Source organism: Echinops telfairi, unplaced genomic scaffold (assembly GCF_000313985.2).
Source record: "Echinops telfairi isolate 266 unplaced genomic scaffold, ASM31398v2 ScPeMD7_7469;HRSCAF=8507_0, whole genome shotgun sequence".
In the NCBI taxonomy this organism is placed as follows: Eukaryota; Metazoa; Chordata; class Mammalia; order Afrosoricida; family Tenrecidae; genus Echinops; species Echinops telfairi.
This window is the reverse complement of record NW_022111372.1, coordinates 70,098,134-70,120,784: the sequence shown is the minus strand read 5'-3', so window position 1 is coordinate 70,120,784 and position 22,651 is coordinate 70,098,134. Positions and strand designations below refer to the sequence as shown.

Here is a 22,651-nt window from a genome sequence, read left to right as displayed (position 1 = left end):
TGTCATACATTATGACAGACCCTTATTGAACGGTACAGAGGGTTCGCCATATACAATCCTTTGGTAAGTTTCTTCTGTTCTCCGAGCCCTACTTTATTCACTTGTTAAATCCAAGGACATAACTCACAGCCTTGTTGGGTTCTGAAGATGAAACATGCAGGTGACGTGTTTGACTTGGTGACTGGCATAGAACAAATGCCTAGGAAATATTAACATTGCTGACAGGTTTGAGATGAATGTGAAAGCTACCCATTGGCCTGTGATCTAATGGGTATTTAATTTTATCTAATTTATTTTAAAATGAGGAAACTGATGCTCAGAAAGGATTAAAGACTTTTCTGAGATTTCCTACTGATGAAATGGTGACACTGAAATGGCCTCTCTGTTCAGGGCTCCTCTCCTATCTCTCCCCCCCTAGTCTACTTCTCTGCCTCCGTTCTTCTCCCCCTTACCCAAATCAGTCCTTACCCTCTGCCTGGGCTCAGTTGTTGTGGAGACCATGACCGAGTTACAGATGGTCAGGGCCAGGAAGAAGTCAGCAATGGAGGAGGTGGTTGAGAGGGAAGGATTGGCAGGCTTCGTGTTTGACAAGGTCTCCAGCCACTGGGCAGCGTCTTGCACCTTGGTCAGTAAGCTTTTATCTGGAGTCACATCTTTTTCCTGGGAGAGAAAGGCTTGGTGAGAATTTTTAAAAACGTTGGAAAGAACGGTGCTTTCCAGAAGGTTCCTTGCATAGCAGAGGAAAGAATGATATAGTCCTCCCGGCACTCATGCATCTAGTACAGCTTCCAGAAGGCCTGGAATTTCAGATTCTTATTTGATTTCCCCCTCAGCCTCAAACCTACCTAGCCATCAGTTACCAGGTCCCTCATAGTGTCTCCCCACCATTTGTCTCCTATTCTTGGAACTCCCACTTAGGCTCAAACCTGTTTGTCCAATTCTTGGATTTCTGTATCAACTGCTACCCCAATGCTGCTGCCCCTAACCTCTTTATTTTCTAACCTTCCATATGTATCATGACCAGTCTATTGTTTCTAAAACCCCATCTTCCTTATTCTACATTGGGTTTAAAAAAACCCTCTGGGAGTATCTATTTTTTAGCATGATCACATCCAATCTGACATCTATATTCATCTATAATTTGAGTTTCTTTCTTTTTTTGGTGGGGGGGTGGAGGGAGTCCTCTGCTAACTACTGAAGGCCTACCTAGACTTCAGGAATCATGGAAAGCCCTTCCTTTCCATGAGAACTTATCCAGCACGGAATTCTCTTTCTTTTGAGCCACAATCACGGGGTCTTGAAATCAAAATGCTCACAGGAGTTGGGCAGGTAAGGACAATGGAGGAATGGACCAAAGCACAGATGAGGATAATATAGGAGTGGTGGGGACTGTGGAGACTGGCAGGTTCTACCCTAACTAAAAGGCAACAACTGTTCTGCCCAGCAAAATTGGTATAGTTTGTCAAATCTCCCGGATTGACTCTGAGGCCGAGATATTGTAAGTTCTTTTCATTTCTAAAATACTCTTCTGTGGGCTGGATCTGACCACGGCTCTTCAATTTTTTTCATCTTTGTAGAAGGTAACTTTTGACCTATCATTTTGGAACTCACGACACATGAACCGATATTCTAAATTTGTTTTTCTGATGGGCATGCTTCGTCACTCTGGAGATAAGTCTATTAAACAAATAGTGGGTTTTCTATGAAATTGTGTTCCGTGGATCTCTAACTACAGCTTTCTTTTATTTAGCAGAAACACCATAAACTCTGTCTGTCAATAGTTAGCAATGTGTATACTAGTGTTCAGAGTTCACAATTGACATAAAGCACAGAAGAAAGAGAGTTAGTGGTAAAAAAAATGATGGACTGAGGCAATTTTCAGTGATTCATGCAGGTTCATAACCAAGGACCAATCTGCTGCATCTTTACAAATAAGAATCCAAGCCAAGGTTAAGAACAAAATCCTAGGGGGGGAATACCCCAAAAGTGTGTGTTCTCTGACTGTCAAACCCAATGATTCTCTCTTGCCTGGGGCTGCTGCCACAGGAGAGGAAACAGAGACACATCTAGAATCTCTGATTTCCTGAAGGTTCCTGGGTAAGACAAATGGTTTGCACTGGACTACTAACTTGGCGATTCTAACTCACCCAGTAGTGCAATGGGGAAAAAGCCTGGGCATCTGCTTCAGTAATGATTGTAGGCAAGAAAACCCTACTGAGCAACTCTATTCTGTCACCAGGAGTCAGAATCAACTTGAGAGCAGCAGGTGTGGTTTGACTGTGATGCTGTTGCCAGGTGGTCCAATAACCTGGGGATATTAAGGGGAAAAGGGACTGCTGATGCGAGGAAGCACAATCTCCAGAGTTCCAAGGGTCAAAGACACACGTACCTCTTGTTCACACTATCTTCAGAAGACACCTTCCAGAAACATCTACTTATTAAGAGGGAAAGTACTGGTAAACCGGTGTCAAATCTGCATTGCCGTTCACTTCTGTGTAAGGAGTAGCGAACCATTCATACAAAGTGGTGAGATCACTTTAAGAAAATTTGGGAAGTGAGCAGGCACCTTCCACCCTGTCTGCCTTTGAGTGCAGTCCTCATAAAGGAGTTCATACAAACGTTCCTGCCTCTGCACGCAGTGTCATTTATGTGACCCTATTTTTTTCTGCCAGTAGTTGGATCCATCCCAACTTAACTGAGACCTAGAGTGGAGGGCTGACTTGACCAATGACACCACTCAGTGATAAGCCACAATCAGAACTCAGCCTCCTTGACAGCTAGTTCAGAAATCTCCCTTTCTGTGACCACTGTGAAGCAGGAATGCTGCTGTCTTAATACACCTCTTCAAATTCTTTTAGCCAGATTCAATCTAGGACCACCAGTTGACATCACATGACTAGGCCCACCATCAGTTAACCAATGCCACTCAAGGAACTCAAGTCTGCTTCTCCAAATATTAATGCTAGTTCCTATTTGCTTAGCAGGAGCCCTGGTGGCATAATGGTTATGTGTTGGGCTGCTAACCAAAAGGCAAGCAGTTCAAAACTACCCGCTGTTCTTTGGGAGAAAAATGAGACTTTCTACTACCATAAAGAGTCACAATCTCAGACACCAGCAGGAGCAGTTCTACATTGTCCTTCAGGGTCATTATGAGTTGGCATTGACTTGATGGTAGTGGGTTTTGCTTAGTGCTTCTTACATGCCAGCTCCTTCTCTTAACTCATTTTTCCCCTTCATAGAACACCACTGCTTTTCCAATACTCTTATCTCCCTGTAACTCAGGGAAGTTAAATGTCTTGCTCACTATCAGAGAGTGAATGAGATTCCTTTAGCTGATTTCAGATAGATGCCAGAATGCATGCTTTATTCCAGACAGGAATAAAGTTCTTCTGCTGTACAGAGAGTTGCCATGGGCTGAAGACTACTTGATGGTAACTCATAACACAGCAAATCGGGCCCTTTGTCAATTGCTTTCACATATATCATTTCATCATCATCATCATAGGGAGATAGCTACTATTCTCCTATTTGATTCTAAGAAAATGAGGCTTATGAAAGTTAAGAAACTTGTACATAGCCACAAAGCTAATAGAATATTTGTCACTTCAGTGATGTTCTTCCTGATGCTAAAGCCTGAACCCTTAAACTTGAAGTCAGCATCTCCCGCGTTTTCCTGTCTACATAAATCACCAGGCATCTGGGTAAGATGCAGAGTCTGCCTCAGTAGGTCTGGGGGCGCCTGGGCACCTGTCTTTCTTTTTTTTTTTTTAATCAATTTATTGGGGCTCATACAATTCATCACAATACACAGATCAATTGTATAAAACACATCTATACATTTGTTGCCCTCATTATTCCCAAAATTCGCTTGCCTCTTGGGTTCCCGGAATCAGCTCATTTTCCTTTTTTCCCCTCTCCCCTTCCCTTCCTCCTCCCTTCTCCCCCATGCACCCTTAATAATTCATAAATTATTATTGTATCGTCTTTCTAACACACGCCCAGCTCGTGCTGCTGCTGCTGCTGCTGCTGGCCTGTGGGTCTCAGTCTGAGAGTCAGGCTCGATGTCACGTGGCTGCCCTGTTGTTTGCTTGGCTGACATAAGAAAGAGAAAGGGAGGAGAGAAGGGAGACAGAGAGGTGTGGAGAACAAGGAATGAGAAAAAGAGAAAGAAAGGAAGGGAGGGAGGGAGAAGTTACAGGAGAGCTGTCAGTAAAACCTCTAAGGAGGTAGTGGTGCATTGTGGAGGAGCCCATTTCACTTACATGCATTTTTTTTTGGCTAGGAAGATCATCTTTGCCTGATGGTTACTGGAAATGTTTTGCAAGATGCACTTTTAAACAAAGAGTCTGCTCCAAGCCTGACTACTTGCAGACCAGGAAAGAAACAGCATTTCCTTTGTCACTGGCTCAAAACTCACCGCTTCTTATGTTACCACTGACCAGGGGTGAATTACCCAATAAGCAAAGTAAACACGGCTTATTTGTGCTTACTAATTTGTAGTGAACAGTTTTGTATGGCTCTGCCTCCATCTGTTTCACCCCTGCTTAGTACTTAAGAACAATAGGCGCTGGTTAACTATGCTTACTGGGTAATCCAACCCTGCCCCTGGCCTAAAGACACACGTATCACAGCAGCAAGGAGCCAGTTACTCATGCTTCCTTGTTCTTTGTAGTAAAAACCAAACCCAACCCACCCAGCTTTGTGTCTGGCTTTTTTCCCTGTCGTCAAGTTGTGTTTTGTTTTTGTTTTAGAGCCGAGGACCAAGGAGACCAGTAAGTGGCTTCTTTTGAACGTAGTGCAAGTCTCTGCCCTAACTTGGCATCTGGGGTTTCAAGAAGAAAATTCTAACTGAAGGAAGACAGAACCGGTGGGGGCCAAGAGACATGCAACTATGACAGCTATGACGGGTGCTAGGTGGACAGGTGGAGGAAGAGGTGTAGGCAGGTGGAAGGTGAAGCAGCTCAGAGATGGTTCCAAGAGCCTTTCAGGAATGGGGCAGCGGGGGTGGGACGAGGGGTGGGCCACCAAAAGACCAGCATGGCACTGCCACAAAAGCTCTCTAGGAATCTATTAAAAACTCTGCTGCTCTATCCACAGAGGCTTTACCACTAACTGAAAGGTTGGAGGTTCACGTCCACCCAGAAGCACCATGAAAGACTTCCTAAATACCAGTTATCAAAAATCCCATGGAGTCCAATTTTACTATTGATAGCAACTCGTTGAGCTTTTTAAAGCAGCACACATTGTGCCCTTCTGGAAACGCCTCCCCAGCTGTGGCATGCACCTATTTGATCCCAAACCCAACACCATCAAGTCGATTCCAACGTGTTGTCACCTTATGGGACGGAGTAGAACTGCCCCATAGTGTTTCTTTACAGAAGCAGATTTCCACATTTTTCTCCTTGGGTAGGGTTAAGGGCTGAGTTTCTGGTTAGCAGCCTAGCACTTTAGCCACCGTGCCACTAGGGCGTCTTAATTGCACCCATCGAGGGCCAATTCCCTATCTCTCTAGAGAGACACTCAAATCCCGTTGCTTTCTAGAATCATCAGAAATAACAAACGGAACCACTCACTACTTTAGACCAAATACATGAGAATCCAGGGGAACAGGGCTCAGGCACCGTACATTACGAAACCCTCCCTGGATGATTTAATGCGTAACCAGGGTAGAGAACCACTGGCTTAGAGGAAGAATCAAATCCCTCATTTCCTCTTCACATATCAGATATGTGAACATTTGTCCAAGGCAGACAACTTTCCTTTAGAAAGAACACTTTTATTAGTTATCCTTTTGATTTTAAGATTAATTCCTTCAAATAAACTCTCGAGGCAGAACAATAATCCTCACTTTAAAGACAGGAAAATTGAGGCTTCCAGTTCGGTAAGTTGACCAAAGCCACAGAGCGAATAAACTGATCAATGGTGTAGCTGAGATGAAAACTTAGGGCATTTGACCTCAAATGTTCTGAACTCATAGCTGGAAGGGCTCCTGCAAGTCAGTATCATCATTAGGTTCTTTGATTTTTCAGAACAAACCGGTGAGAGTCGTAAGGACAATACGCACAGGTGACGGAAGGGATAGAAAGAGGCTTTACATTTCGCTTAACGTTGCTCAGCAAGGCAGAAGCAGAGCTAAAACCAGAAGTCCCATTTCCCGACTCTTAGTTCAATGCCCTCCCTACAACTACCCGGGGATACCGTTGTCCTAACAACCCCAGATTTCCCAGCAATCCAACTGCAAAGCAGTGTACTCAGCAGCTCATAAAAGCTCATCACCAGAGAGATGTTTACAGTGGCAGGTAGGGCAGTGCCCTGGGTGCCACTTGGTGAGGGGGACCGTGTCAGCAAGGAGCTGCTTCTAGAGGCTCCACACTTTCCCTCAACAGCTCGGAGAGACCACTCAGTAATTTAAACAAATTGCCACAGGGGCTATTTTCCATAGGAAGTTCTGTGAACGTCACCAACCTCACTCAGGAAACAGCAGTTGGGCTTTATCTGTGTGCCAATTTCCTTATTGCTCCTGAATGAATTTAGGGAGAATGACTTTTGCAACTGCTGACCAGGAAGAAGGGTTTGGAGGCAGCTCGGGGTCAATGACCAACAGCCAAGGGTCCCATGAAAATTATACTGGCTGGCTCAGAGCTGCAGTTTTGCTGGGCTACTAAGGTTTGTCAGGAGCCCTGGTGGCACAGTGGGTTATGTGTTGGGCTACTAACCTTAGGGTCAGCTGTTTGCAACCACCCGCTGCTCCATGGGAGGAAGAGGAGGCTTTCCACTCCCATCAAGCATTGCAGTCTGGGAACCCCCCGGGGGCAGTTTGCCTCTGTTCCATAGGGCAGTTGTGAGAGAATCGACCCAATGAATAAGGTTTGTCTAGCTAAACAAGGAACAGCGTGTCTCTGTCCACCAGCTTAGATCCACAGAAGGAGTTGTCCTGGGTGATCTGCTTCCATGAACATTTTGTTGTTGTTAGCTGTCTCACAGTCTATTCTGACTCAGGGCACCACCAAGTGTGCAGGGTAGAGTGGTTCTATCAGGCTTTCAAAGCTGTGCCCTTTGATAAACAGATCACGGGGCCAATCTTCTAAGAAGCATCTAGGTGGACTTGAAGTACACTTTTGGCTAATGGCCCAGTTCTCAATGATAAAGATAAAAAAATAAACAACAACAACAACAACAACGAAAGCCCTCTGGAGATTTCTCCTCTATAACACCTGGGGTGGCAATGAGTCAGAATAGGCTTCACGTCAACAGCCTTGATTATTTTTGGTTTTCTGGCCTGGAGGGAATGTTCTTAGGTGCATTGGATGCCCATGGGATCTAGAACGAAAAGTAACCAAAACACACAGGGACTGCAAAACTCAGAATTTATGCCGAACAAGAATTCACTAAACTTAGGTTACAAATATTTAGGTTAGGGGTTGGAGGAAAAGCAACAAATTCAGATGGGATGAATTAGAGAAAGATCTGAAAACATGCATGTCCTATTGTTGTCTTATATGGGCAAATAAAACAAATAAGCAAGCAAATATTTTCTCTCCTGGCTTCATGGGAAGCATATGTTCTAACACACTGACTGTATTTTATCTTTGCTAATGGTGGTAGTGGGATGATTTTACATCAACTAGGCTAGGCATCTCACTGGGGGTTCACTGGGACTCTGTGTCTGCCTCCAGGGGCAGCCCCAGATGGGCCACCGACCCTGAGAGCTGTCTGCGCTCGGTCATGCTTCTGCTGACTCTGGATCCACAAGACTCTGGACCAACCAGCTGGTGCTCTCCCGGCTTCCTGCTTCACCTTTTGGAGTCTGCAGCTCTGAGTCTGAGGAGAGCCAGTCTAGCATCATGGATGGGCTTGAGGTGACCTGGTCTGGGTGACTTCTGATGCAAAGTTATCAAAATATAAAATTCTTGATATAAAGTTCCTTCCTGTACACAGAGGAGTGTCACTGGTTGGTTTTTCTAGACAACCCAGCCTAACCTGGGAATGTTGGGACATTAATGTGTGTGTATGACATCAACTCAACTTTGTCCTCACCCAAAGTTAGAATAAGTCAGAACACAGGGAGTCACAGCATTTCTTCTTTCTCACAGTCGGGAAACCCGGTTCCTAATTGCATTAAAGAGTGTGGAAATTACATAATCTGGAGTCAATTTGAGGATTAAGAGTATAGGGTGAAATCTAGCCTGTCAACTCAGCAGTAGCCAAGGAGGCCTCTGTGTGGGCGTGGCCTTCTCCTGAGGATTCTGGGAACTCTGTGTTTCTTTTTGGGAGGCAGGAGACACACACTTGCTCAGCTCACTCCCTGACAGACACTCAACTGACAAGACACATGGAACTATGCTAGTGCCCTTAGCTGGAGGAGCCACGTGGAGACCCCTGCCAGCACCGAGATGCTTACAGTGCCACAGGATCCGAAGACTTTGTACCCACTGCCCTGTGAGCGTCCTGCATTCAGCATCACTGCATGTGTTTCGTGAGTCTGAAGAGGACTTTATAGATCGTTATCAGACATATGTGCTAATATTGGACTTATGGGCCCAGACTGGACTGGGTTGGGATACTTTCTTAATATATAATTACCCTTTATATAAAACTCTCTCTTATACACATACGTTTCTATGGATTTTTTTTCCTCTAGTCTATCCAGAGTAACACAAATAGAAAAGCCAAGTAATTTATATTTTTATACGAAATCTCCTGATTTATAAGCAACAGTCACACTTTAAATGAGAAAGAATTGTACATGCTCAACCGGACACTTAGGGGCCTAAGCCTTTAGAGGATTGTATAGACACTTCTCCTCCTCCCCCCGAGCCTCCTTTCAGCTCTCTACACAATTGAGCACTCACAATTCCCAAGAGAAAAGCAAGGGCTTACTATGGAGCTGCTGAAGGCCACCGGCGGCTGTGAGCTCTCACCGCACCCCAGGGACCTTTGTTGGGAGTGGCCCTGCATGGGCACGCGGGCACTTTGGCACCTTCTCAGAGGCTGGGCACTTCTTTGGCTTCTCACTGTGGCTGGACCCTGGGCCCATTTGGCTGGGAAGGAGAGGTACTGGTATTGGGCCCACTCTTCACTGTCTGAGTCCAGTTCCTTTGGGGTCTCCAGTCGTTTGGCTGTGAAAAAGGAATCTTGTTATTGCTCTAGCCAGACCGTGGCTGGGTCACAAAGGAGAGGTCCCGGGCTTTGTGAGTTGGATTATGTAGCTGTGGAGGACATGTACTGCTCGGAAAAACTGACACCCGGGATACTGTGACCCGAGCAAGTGGGTAGAATTAACTCCTAAAGGTTCAAACCTTGGCTCTACTACCTACCAGTTATATGACTTTGATCTTTGGCTAACTTGTGTTTATCGCTTTTCTGTTAGGGCTTTTAAAAAATACTTAAGCAAAGAAAACATGGTTGTGGAAATTTAATGATATTGTGTGTTAAGGTGTTAGCACACTAAGTACTTGTAATGATATTATCATTAATACTGTAATTATTTAAAAAAAGAAGTTGCCAAGTGAATGGTTAACAACGACCACAGCAGAGTGGCAGGGATGCCTCTGATATCCCCTTCTTTCTCATTCTCCATCTTTCCCCTCGAAACCGTGGATGCTACTCCCTGCAGTTTCTCCTGTTCGTTAGAAAGTGTGTGGGTGCTTCTGAGGGATGACGGAGGGAACCAGGGCAATTCCATCTAGACAAGATGATAGTCGAAGGCATTTAGCCATTTTATAGCCGTATCTGCCAAGTTGCAGATTTGCCTCATGAAAACCCAAGGGCTCCATTAGCATGAAAGACATTTCCTGGGTGTGTCAAATCTAACCATTAACCTAAACTTTGTCCTGATATCTCAGGTAAGCCAACATGAGAAATTCTTAAGCCTTGGCAGTGTGCCTGAAATACGATTGGGCCATATCCTCAATGCAATCCGGATGGATGAAAACCATCCTGTTTGCAAGTCACACCAGAAACAGACCCACTGGAAGGGTACCTTATAGGAGATGACCTGGCGCTGGTAGAATCCTCAAAGTTTAGCTGTAATAAGAACAGACCTTCATGCTGACAAAAAGGCATGCCGAGACAGTCAGCGATTTGCCCAAATGCCACAAGCATCTGTCGAAGTCAAGGAAGGATCTTTAACCCTTTGCTCTCTGAGTAAAGCAGGGTGTTTCCTTTTAGAAAGAGGGATGGAGGCCCTTGGGAGCCTGCCTACCATTTTCTTGGTGAGAAAACTCGCTGCCCAGGATGGTGCATCTCCGGAACACCATCTTGTTCTCAGTCAGGGTCCCCGTCTTGTCAGAGAAGATGTACTGGATCTGGCCCAGGTCCTCAGTGATGTTCAGGGCTCTACACTGAATGGGTACATCGGTCTCTTCATCGTACAGGTCAAGGTCATTGTGCAGGAAGAAGACTTGTCCCAGCTTCACCAGCTCAATGGACACGTACAGAGAGATGGGGATCAGCACCTGAGAGGAGATCAATCCCCACCATGTCAGAAACCAGACTGGGCTCTTTGTTTCAGGAGCCTCGCAGTGGTTAGGACAGGCATTGAATGGAACATATAGCAGACTGTCGCTGAGCAGTTAAAGGTCAGTGACTTTATACCTCCCTTGGAAACTTATTGGAATCCTTAAAGAAATCTGAAAAGCAGATATGACTTCTTCAACCAGGGAGTAAGACAGTGTCTGGTAGGACATAGGCCCTTATATTGGTCTGCTTAGTGCCTGAGCCAGTGGAGAGTGAGACAGCTTTAGCATCTCTGCCCAGCCACCCCGACTCTTCGGATCTCTCTCTCTGCCATCCACTTTTACAGACACTTAGACCTGTTGTTGATCACTGACTCACCACATCATATTTACTGAGTGCTGGCTATATGCACACACTCTCGTCCAAACCAAAGCACATCAATTGCATCAGGTCCATTCTGACTCATAGCGATTTTCAAAAGACAGAGTAGAACTGCCCTCAAGTTTCCAAGATGGCAAATCTTTATAGAAGCACAGCGCCACAGTTTTACCCCACAGAGTGGTGATTGGGTTTGGAACTTTTGGTTAGCAGTTGAGCCTTTTAACTAAACACTGTGCCAGCAGGGCTTCTCCAACATTGTTCTAAATCGTAGAAATAGTAGCAAATGGAATAAGACCCCTGGACCTCATATTCCAGTGGGGAGATAGAGGCAGTAAACAAACAAACATGAGTATATATCAGGGGGAAATAAGTGTTGTGAAGAAGAGTGAAGAGATAGTGGCAATGGGTTTGGACTTTCTTTTTGATGCAGACGAGGGATAGGATCTGACTCAGATTCCTTAGTGGACTGAATAACCAACTAATTAATGAATGTTATTGATGTTTGAAAATGGTTAATCAATAAAAGAATAACAAAATACTCTAAAATGCTATAAGTACTTTAACATATATGGCTCTTCATGAAACAAACAAACAAACCAAAGTCATCTCTCTATAAATGATAACTTCTTCCATCTATTTATCACTTGCTGCCTCACCTCTAGGCAGACTATGTGTTTTCATAGTCTCAAATTGGGTCAGTTATGTTCTTTTCCTCCTCAGTCTATCAAACGCCCAAACACTCCACTGTGATATATTTCTCTCCATATTTGAGACTTGAGAGTTCTCTCTGTTCTACTCACTTGTCTTTTATTCCCTGGCCAGTACTGGTTTACCTGTTCTATTCCTGGCAATGGGACAGGCACACGAGTCACTGTTGTAACTTTATTCTTAAGTACAAAGACCTGCTACACATTTCCCTCAAGGCACGGCTATTCCTGACATCGCCCCAATATGAATATTTTCAAAGGCCTACAGGAAAGCATTCCACATTTCCCCATCTCAGTCCAGCTAGTTCTCTTGCGAAGTCAATGTTTGTTTTGCCTTATTTTGAGAAGTTGTAGAACTGTAGATCACAGGTCTTCTTGGGTCTCACATTAGGGAAGGTTTCCTACCTGTAGTAGGATGATCATTGTGAGGAACATGTAGAAGCCCCCAAGGGCGAGTGGAAGGAAGTTGCCATTGGCATCTGGTACATCGAAAGGAGGATGTTCTTTAAAGGTCTCGTTCCAGAGGCTGTGACCTGAGAGGAGGAAAAGCCAGGGCAGAATCTCCAATTAATCCGAAAGCTGATCAAATGCACCAGCCTTTGACCCAGCCCCAGAAATGGGTCTGCTGTGGAGGAATCCATCCATATTCTACACACGGCTCCTTTTATGCATATTCATATATCTCTAAGGTTGCCCTTAATATACCCTACACTTCAATCTCTGCTCTATCACATCAGTCTGCTCGATCAGAGGAAGCTAGCATGGGAATTACTTATATTATAATGAAATCCTGTTATGTAGGGATTGGAAAAAGAGAAAGGAACATGTGTTATTTTCCGGTGTGGTAGAAATTGCATGACAGGAAAGTCTTGACAGATTTCCCCCCTGATTAAAAATTCCCTCATCCATCCACACATCTATCATCCGTCCACACTTCATTTATCCCTCCACCCATTTATTCATCCATTCACCCATCAATCCATTCATCCTTTTAGCCAGCATTTAGTATATTCAAGAAGGAGTCAGTCCTAAGTCTTGTCCTTAAGGAGGTCCTTACTCAGGGAGACAGACAAATGGATGGAGAAATCCCACACTGTATGAGAGGGGTTATGCCAGAGCCTAAATGCTAGGAGAACCCTTGACAATTTTTCAAGATTCAGACCGAATACTCTGTTTGCCAAATGGGTGCAACAAGCATCCATTATTTCAGTGTTCCCCATTGTTAGCTAGTAGTCCTATTTCTCCTATAGAATTATTGTGAGACTAGAATAACCTAGTGTGTATAAGCTTAGCACGATGGTTGGCATGTTGTACATGCTCAATAAACACCAGTTGCCTTTCCCAGCTCTAGGATATGAACTAGAGGAATAAAAGACTTAGAAAATGCTGTCCTGCATGAATCCTTTCTCACCCGCAGGCTTGGGCCAATGCTGCTATACACATTAGGGGAAAGGAGACTTACACACATGGTGCAATAGGACGGTAATATTACTGAGTGAATGATTAAGGACAGAACACATGGCACAAGTGAGGACCGCTGCTAGACAAGACCCTGGGGTAAGTGAGACAGGCTTGCATGTAAGAGGTGGTCTTCAGAAGGCTTGCAGCCTGGCCCAGCGTTGGGTGGTTAGAAGCTTCAGACTAAGAAGAAACACCACATTTACAAAATCAACGCAGACATGTGACCAATAGCCCAAGAATGACCGTGAAGAACTTTGACCTCCATTAGGTGCTACGCTTTAATGAGGCACCAGTTCACACTGTTGTCAGACTAGAGTTCTGTCCCCCATCACTTTCTTAATTTATTTATTATTTTGGGGAGATCTTTCAATTCTAGTTTTTCGGAAGCTTATCTGATTCTAGTTTTTCTGAAGCTTACCGTAAGCTTATGGTATGACTTCTTTGTCAATAGCTTCCTTTCTCCAGAAACAGAATGAGATGTTCTCAAAAGTCCTTTCCAGCTCTGACCTCCCCTGAAAAGCACCTGGTGAAGCAGAGGCAACAATCCTGCAGCGTCTCGAGGGGCACAGAGGCAGCCACATGGGCCTGTTTACTTCTGGACCTGCTTCTGCCCCTCCAGGTGCTCTTGCAGCGATGAACCGTCCCCAGCAGTATGCTAATAGACCCATCTGGGAAGCATATTAATTAAAAACTCCAGGCAGCTCACAAGACTTAATCGGAGCGTCTTGACTGTGCGTGGTGGAACACAAAATCCCTTTGAGTCTCAGGCAGGTCTTAGGGTTTTAGACACTATCTTTCTAAACATAGTGATGGGCAAGATTCCTGTCTAATGCAAACAAAGAGGAAAACACCCTTGCCCGCTCACTGGTTTGGGGCAGCAGAGGGCCATGGGTGCAGCACCTGAGTTCTTTCTTTGCAGCTTCCCCGGCTCCTTTTTGGGCTCTGTAGGTTCCCTGAGAACCATGCTGAGTGTGAAGTAATCGAGGGGCGAGGGCCTCGCTATGTTCCTATGCTATGAGAACCCAGCAACAAAACCCCAAACCCGCTGTCATTGAGCACTGATGCCATTTCATAGTGGCCCTGTGTAGGGTTTCTGAGATTTCATAGCCACCTCTCTAGCCTTGCCCCTACCCTTGCCCCGCAATCAACCTCCTCCAGCAAACTCCCAACTGAATTTGGGAGTCAGTTCTAACACCCATCTCTGCCCAGACGATTTCCCTCCTTCCTTCTCAGGAGCTTCCACACATGCTTCTGATGGGTTCAATAATAGCCTTCGGAGATTCCATGTCCTGATCCCTGTGCCCTTCGAATGTGCTACCTTATAAGATGAAAGAGACTAGAGTGATAAAGGGTCTTGAGAGAGATTTTCCTGGAATATGTAGGTGGGTCCAATGTAACCACCAGGGTCCCTATAAGTTAAGTGAGAGGCAGATAGAAAATTATTACAGAAGATAAGAGGGTGATGATGTAATCAGAGATTAAAGTGACATGCTTTGAAGAAAGTGGAAGGGGTCACAAACTAAGGAATACAGGCAATCACTCATCGCCATCAAGCTGTCTCATAATGACGCTATAGGACAGGGTAGAAGTGCCCCTCTGGGCTTCCAATGCTGTAACTCTTTATGGGAGTAGAAAGCCTAGTTGTTATTACACTGAGAAGCTGGTAATTTCAAACCACTGACCTCGAGATCAGCAGCCCATCTTGTAACCACCATGCCACCAGGGCTCCTACACAGGCAGCGGCTAAAACTAGAAAAGGTAGAGAAACTGAGCCTTCTCCTCAGAACCTTTAGAAGGAACCCGTCTTGCTGACAACTTTGCTATTAGCCAGTGTTATGGATTAAATGGCATCTTTCCCAACTATGTTTTAAAGTCCTAGCTTGTGTACCTATAAATATCATCCTCTTTGGACACAAGAGCTTTCTTTTATTAGGCTGATGCAGTCATGGCAGTACAGGATAAGCCCTAGACCTAGCCTCTTGTGGGTTATAAAGGGAACAGAACAGACAGAGATACACATAGAAGTAGACAGATGATATTTGAAGACCTTCTACAAGCAGAGTGATGTCAAGGATCTCTGGCAGACACCAGAACAAGGAGAGAGGCTCACAGGGAAAACTGACAGGACCAAGACTCTGACTTGGACATTTAGTCTTCAGAAAACAAAAGGAAAAAAAACAAACAAGCAAGCAACCAAACCAAAACAACAACAACAAAATCACTGCTATCAGGTAAATTCCAGCTCAAAGCAACCCTACAGGACAGAGTAGAAGCATGTTCTGAGACTTCAAATCCTTATGAGAATAGAAAGCCTCAGCTTTTTGCCACTGAGCGGCTGGAAGTTTCAAACTGCTGACCTCGGGGTTAGCAGCCCGATGTGTAACCTACTATGCTACCAGGTTTCCTGGTAGCTTTCAAAACTTTGAGAAACTAAAATTCTGTGTTATAAAGCCACCCATTAGTGGCATTTCCATTTTGGTAGCCCTGGATAAGGAAGACTCCCAATGAAACGGATTATGGACTTGTAACTTCTTGAACTGTAAGAGAATAGCTTTGTGTTGTCTTAAAGCACTGTTGGTGCTCATTTGTGACAGCAGTCATGGGAAATGAACGCAGCCCCTGTGTGTAGCTTTCCTTGGGGGCGGCAGATCGTCTTACTGATTCTGATCGTGAGCTGCACTCTGTCTACGTCTAGCTTTTGAGTTCGTGAAGGGCCAGCCCTGTGATGATTCATCTTGCTATCCTCCTATGGTAGCAGAGTGCACGAGCTCAGTATTTCTTGAACAAACAAATGTCAGCACGAGAATTCCTGATATTTAAATAGCACATAATTAGTTAGGAGACTGTCACTTGCATTTTATCTCCTTGGCATCTCACAAACCCGGATGGGTTTATTTATTACCCCTGTTTTACAGATAAGGAAACAGAGTCGGAGAGCTGAAGCTACTTCCGCTTAGAAACACAAGGCTGCTGTGCTGGTATTCTTTCTGACCATCCCATACCTATCGCCCCAACGAGGCACATCAGGAAGAGCAGCCCGATGCAGAAGAAGATGTCTGCGTTCATGCGCCGCTCGATCTTGCTGCGTTTGTACCGTGGGCCGCTGTTGTTCATCATGGCTTTTGTCTCATGACCTTTGGAAGAAAATGGGGGAAATTAGTTCCTGTCTGCCCTGGTCTGGAATGCACCTTTGGCTCTTTTCACTGAAACTTATCCTGAAAATGAGGCTCTAACCAGAGCTGTTCTTTAACCAGAGCTTATCCTGTCACAGGGAGGTTGCTGAGAATAGCTCTAGAGGCCTCACACAGTTTGTCAGCAGATATTTACGGAGCATCTCCATATGCCAGGCAGAACTTCATCCGTGAGCGGGGTGGAGTGGTGGTGCTGCACCCCCAACATTAGGCCCAAGTAGCTCCCCTTCTATATGAACTGCTGTATAAAATATTTTTCAAAGTAAGAACAACAAAACTAAAAAACTACCGATCTCACACAATCACCTCATTTTCCAGTTGGTGCAATTGAGAATCAGAGGTGCATGGGTCTTGCCGGAAGTGAAAGCACAAAATTAACATCAGAGGCAAAACTGAGAACCAGGATTCTGATTCCCAATCTATGCTTCCTTCTCCCGGCTCAGAGTAGGCATTTTAAAGAAAATAAAACCATTGAGTTGAGTCAATTTCAACTCATAGTGATCCTGTAGGACTGAGTGAAACTGCCCCACCAGCTTTTCAAGGTTGAAATCTTTAGGGAAGCAGATTGCTACATCTCTCTCTCTAACAGAGTGCCCAGTGGGTTTGAACCACTAACTTTTCAGTAGTAACCAACCACTTAACCACTGTAACCATCACAGCTCCTTTAAAAAACAAAAGGGCTGCCCCGAAGAACCCAAGCAAGAATGAAGGAAAAGAACATAGCAGGGGGTCTCACCCTCTCAGATATCAAATCATCCTATGCAGTCACCCTGTAATCAAAACACCCTGGTATGGGTTTAACAGCAGACACACAGACCAGTGGAACAGAGCTAAGAACTCAGAACGAAAGCCAGGCATCGATGGACAACAGATTTTTGACTTGGCATCAGTCTATTCTGTGGGACAGAAGCAGTCTCTTTAATAAATAGCTCTGGCAAAGTGGGATATGCACTTGCAGAACAATGAAACAAGGCCCATGCTTCACATCATACAGAAAAACAAACTTAAAATGGATCAAAAGCCTAAGTGTTAAGCCTAAAACCATAAAATTCCTAGACCAACATAATGTGTGCATCAGAGTTGTATCCTTTCACACTTACTCAGTGTGTGTGCTGAGCTGCTCTGAGAGACAGAGATATCGTAATCTACTTCCATAGGAGTCTCAGCCTTGGACACTACGTCCTATAGGGTCACTATGAGTTGAAATTGACTCATTTGAAACAGGTTTTATTTCCTTAAAATATGCCTACCAGGAGCGAGAGGAAGGAAAAATAGACTGGCAATTAGAACCCTGGTTCTCATTTTGCCTCTGATATTAATTTTTGGGCAAGACCCATCACCTCTCTGATTCTCAATCACACCACCTGGAAAATGAGAATCTTCTGAGAAGCTGGACTATGTGAAGAACTCAGCATTAGGATCAGAGGAATGATCATTAGCAAGAATGCAGGTGGTACAACCTTGCTTGCTGAAAACGAAGAGGACTTGAGTCACTTAAGATTACAGCCTTCGCACAGCAGGCCCAGAGGACCACATCCCTGCAGGGAGCGCCTGGGACACAGAGGGGACTGTGAGACCGACAACACTTCATCTCATGCTATCCCCTTACTGGAGCAGACTCCAACAGAGGACAAATCTAGGGAACATGGCGGGGAGATAGTGTGGTCTGAACACCCCACATCAGGGCCAACCAAGAAGGGAACATAACATATCAGCAACTAAAGCAAAGCAAAGCTACAAAGCCCCTGAAGAGCCCCCAAATGGACTTCAGGCTGGGAGGAGGAGATCCCCCAAACCAGTGGCGAGATAGCCATGAAGGTCAGCAAACAGACCTGGAAGTATGTATATTTTTTCTCCTCGCCCCCCTCCAATCTTTTCTTTCTTTCTCTTTTTTCTCCCTTTCTTCTTTAAATCTTTTGTTTGGTCTATGTCATAATTGGTTTGCCTACTTATGTAAGAGAGGCATGGGAAACAAGCCCTAGGATAATGCAGCAGGACCAATGGTCCCCGGGAGATTTGGGGAGGAAGAGTGACAGGGGGAAGGGTGTGGGGAGCAAGCAGTGCCATAGACAGGGGAACAACTAGGGAATTAGAATCAACAACAAGCAGGAAATAGAGACCCTGGGGGTGTCAGAGCAATAGCAAACCAGCTAAGAGGAAGTTCTAAGAGGCAGAAATAGGGGTGAAGTGATGGTGGGACAGGAGGAAGGTAAAAGGAAACAGAGGAAGCACCTAGGAAGCAAAGTAAGGGATAGAGATATAAGCACAGATGTGTACATATGTAAAAACATTGATCCACAAAAATAGATGTATTGGCCTATGTACATATATTTATACGGCAATAATACACTGTGGTAGTGGACGGACTGCAGGTCTCTGCTCATACCCTCCCTTAATACAAGACACTTTATTCTAACAGATTGGCATTCTGAAATGCTCACCCTCCTGACACAATTGCCGAAGACAAAACTGGTACATAAGCAAATGTGGTGAAGAAGGTGGATGGTGTCCAGCTATTAAAAGAATAGCATCTGGGTCTTGAATTTAAACAAGTGGCCGGTTAGTCAAGAAGCAACAAGCCCACATGGAAGAAGCACTCCGCCAGTGAGATTACGAGGCGTCCTTGGACTGGATAATAGGCATCAGCAGACACATAACAAACAAAAACATATTATTGAGAATGGGAGAGGGGGCAGAGCAGAGACCCAAAGCCCATTTGTAGACAATGGAATGATCCCCCAACAAAGGGGCCACAGGGAAAGGATGAGCCAACCAGGGTGCAGTAAAGCATCAATGAAGCACACCCTATTCCTCTGGTTCCTTGAAGCTTCCTCACCCCCCACCATCATGACCCCAGTGCTGCTTCTCAATTCAGACTAGACTGCAGCACGTATACAGGTATAGAAAAGAGATGGGGGCTCACGACACATGGAATCCAGGAACAGGAGTGGGAATAGGGATACCAGAAGGGTAGGGATAAGGGTGGAGGAGAGGAAAGGAGAAAACTGATCACAATGATCAACACATAACCATGTACCCCTCTCCAGGGGGAAGAACAACAGAAAACATGGGCGAAGGGAGAAAGCAGTCAGTGTAAGATATGAATTTAATAATTTATAATCTACCAAGGGGGTATGAGGCGGGGGTGGGGGAGGGAAGATATGAAAATAATGATTTATAATCTACCAAGGGGTATGAGGGTGCAGGGGTGAGGGGAGGGAAAAAACGAGGAGCTGATACCAAGGGCTCAATAGAAAGTAAATGTCTAGACATGAATGAAGGCAACATATGTACAACCATGCCTGATGCAATCAATGTATGGATTGTAGCAAGAGTTGTAAGAGTCTCCAATTAAAAAAAAGATTATAGCCTTCAATAGGAACTACAACTCAATGTAAAGAAAAAATGAAAAATACCACCATTGAGCCAATGGATAACAGTGAGATGCATGGAGAAAAGATTGAAGTGGCAAGGATTTCATTTTGCTTGGAAACACAATCAAAGCTTATGGAACCAATAGTCAAGCAATCAAACAATGCATTGTATAAGATCTCATTAACGTGTTGAACATGTTATCAGGAGAGACCATTGCCTAATTTTAGAGCTTTAAGGAACCCTGTTAATGTGGTGGGCTGCTAATCACAAGTTCAAACCCACCCGCTGCTCTTTGAAAGAAAGATGAGTCTGTCTGCTTCCAGGATGATTGACAGCTTTATAAACCCACAAGGGCAGTTCTACTTTGTCCTAGGTGCTGTGAGTCAGAATCACCTGATGACAGTGAGTTTGGTTGGGTTTTGGTGTTATTAGAGCTTTACATGTGTTGTCTCCTTTAAGGTGCACACAGCCTTTTTTTAATGTAGATCGCTCCATTTAATTTTCACAACAACTCAGTTTAGATACAGTAAGTTTTGTTGTCAAACAGGAATACAAAAATCAAATGACTTTAAAATTAGGCTACAAACTAAATATCCTGTAGAAGAATTCTAACCAAAAGGGCGAAAAGTAGAAGAAAATTTAATATTCTCATATAACCTACACATTCTGGGGTCGCTGAAGTGGGATGAACACCTAAAACTCTTCTCCCGAGATCACCTTTAAGCTTTAAACCAAAACTATCCCTGAGTTATTCCTTAAATTAAACAATAGTTTAACTTATTTACTACTCTCCCTTGAATAGTACGCTCCTTTAAAAAAGGTAATCATTTTATTGGGGGGCTCTTACAAATCTTATAGCAATCCATAATTCAATAGTATTAAGCACACTTGTACATATGTTCCCATCAACATTTCCAAAACAATTTCTTTCTACTTGAGCCCTTGGTATCAGTTCCTTCCCCCCTCCCTCCCACCTTCACGAATCCTTGATCAATTATATATTCTTATTGTTATTTTGTGTCTGTTTTACCCACCTTTCTTTTATTCATTCCCCTTGGGTGGGGGGGACTATATATCCATCCTTGTGATGGGTTCTCCTTTTTCTCCTCTACCTCCATCCCCCACCCTCATGATATCGATAATCCCACTACTGTCCCTTAGGGTTTTAGCTGTCCTGAATTCCATGTGTTGGGAGCTCTTATCTGTACCAATGTGTGTACTCAGGTCTAGTGGATTCGTAAGGTAGAAGTGGGTCATGGTAGTGGGGTGGGGTGTGAGCATTCAGAAACTAGAAGAGTGATGTGTGTTTTGTTGGTGCTATCCTGCACCCTGGTTGAATTGTCCCTTCCTTCTAATTCCTCTGGTGGGGTTTGCCCGATCATCTGTTGGGTCTCCACTCCAACCCCGCTCTTTCACATCAATATAATTGTTTGTCTTGATTGTTTTGATACCTGCTCCTGTCGACACCTCATGACGACACAGGCTGATCTGTACTCACAATCTTAAGAGGAAGGGACTATTATTTTTCCTGTTTTCGAGATGAAGACACAAGAACAGAGAAGTAATTCAGCTGGTGGTGGCAGAGCCAGGATGAAACCCAGGCAGGCTCCAGGTTCCCTGCTAAGAACTAATAGACTATCTTAGGGTGGCAGTGGGGCCTCAGAAATAAGATTTCTTGGCTGAATGAACAAATGCATGGTAACCAGCCAGCCAGCCAGCCTGGTCTGTCCCAAGCATTAAAGTCTCTGATAAGAATTCCTCTTCTCTCAGGTACACTTTCTGTCAGCTTAGGCTGAATTTTTCTTCGTTTTTCTTTTTCACCATATAATTCATTTTTATTGTAATAATTATAATATGTTAACAGGATCATAGTTAAATCGTTATCAAAACATAATTGACTTATCATCCAACATCAAGTCCAACATCCGTCAAGTCCAATGCTCTATTTCTCAGATGCTCTTTGAGATCCCCCTCATTGACAGTCCTCCCACATACATGCTCTTTGAACAAAGTCCATGATCATGACCACAATTGTTGCGATATTTGGAAAAAACCTCAACCCTTCTCTAGAATGCCGTTTCCCTCCTCCCCGAAAGCTAAACACTCTGAGAGGTACAAGTCAACACTTTGAAATGCTATCATCTCTTTAGTCCTTCAATAAAAATTATTTGGCACTCTTATAGAAATGGGCCAGAGGACCCTCAACTCTATGCCACCAGGACTGGCTCCCTAGCGGTGCTGTGAGTGCCCTGGGAGGAGCTCTGGTGGCTTACGGTTATGAACTGAGCTGCTAACAACGAGGTGTGCAGTTTGAAACCACCAGTGGTCCCTCGGGAGAGAGACTGGCTTTCCATTCCTGCGAAGAGTTACATACAGTCTCGGAAACCCACAGGGGCAGTTACATCCTGCCTCACACAATCACCGCATCACCATAAGTACTGAGTTTCTTTTGTTTAGTGTACTGTGAGCTACAAACTCCAAACCCATTGTCATCCAGTCTATTCCGACTCATAGCACGCTAGTAGAACAGACCCAGAGGGTTTCCAAAGCTATGCTATTTATGGAAGATCTATACATCTTTCTCCCTCAGCGTGGCTGATGGGTTTGAACTGCTGAGCTTCCAATTAGCAGCTGAACACTTAACCATCACACCACCCGAGCTCCTTGTGAGCTACAAAGTTTGGTCCCCAGCTTGCAATTCACTCTGACTCCTCTTCCTAGAATATTCTTCCTTTACTTCTTCAGTGGGCTGGCACTTTCTTGTCCTGTGGGTCTTATCTAAATACCATTTCTTCTAGGAAGCTCTCAGTCCTGTGCCATTGTCCCTGGCTACTAGGCCACAAGCTGGGCCCGAGTTTCTTTCTGCAGGTGCCACAGTGCGGAGACCATGGTAACCAATAACCAGCTGCCCTCAAGTCGATTCCAACTCATGGTGGCCCCACATATTTCAGAGTAGAGCTGTGCTCCATTAGGATTTCAATGGCTGGTTTTACTTATATTAATTTTTGTGTTTAATAGATCTCCAGGCATTTCTTCTGAGGGCCTCTGGGTGCATAGGAATTTCTACCTTTCACTTCT

General features: G+C 44.5%; 1 protein-coding gene across 1 annotated transcript in view; it reads right to left on the bottom strand.

The window, feature by feature from the left end:
* The window catches only part of ATP10B (ATPase phospholipid transporting 10B (putative)), a 349,229-nt gene that overhangs the window by 57,795 nt on the left and 268,783 nt on the right, over positions 1 to 22,651 (bottom strand). Inside the window, exons 8-12 of the mRNA XM_004697118.2 lie at positions 16,010 to 16,141; positions 11,952 to 12,079; positions 10,205 to 10,457; positions 8,881 to 9,119; positions 469 to 660 (exon numbers count right to left, since the gene is read on the bottom strand). Coding sequence (XP_004697175.1) covers positions 469 to 660; positions 8,881 to 9,119; positions 10,205 to 10,457; positions 11,952 to 12,079; positions 16,010 to 16,141 — 944 coding nt within the window. The remainder of the gene's footprint in view (positions 1 to 468; positions 661 to 8,880; positions 9,120 to 10,204; positions 10,458 to 11,951; positions 12,080 to 16,009; positions 16,142 to 22,651) is intronic.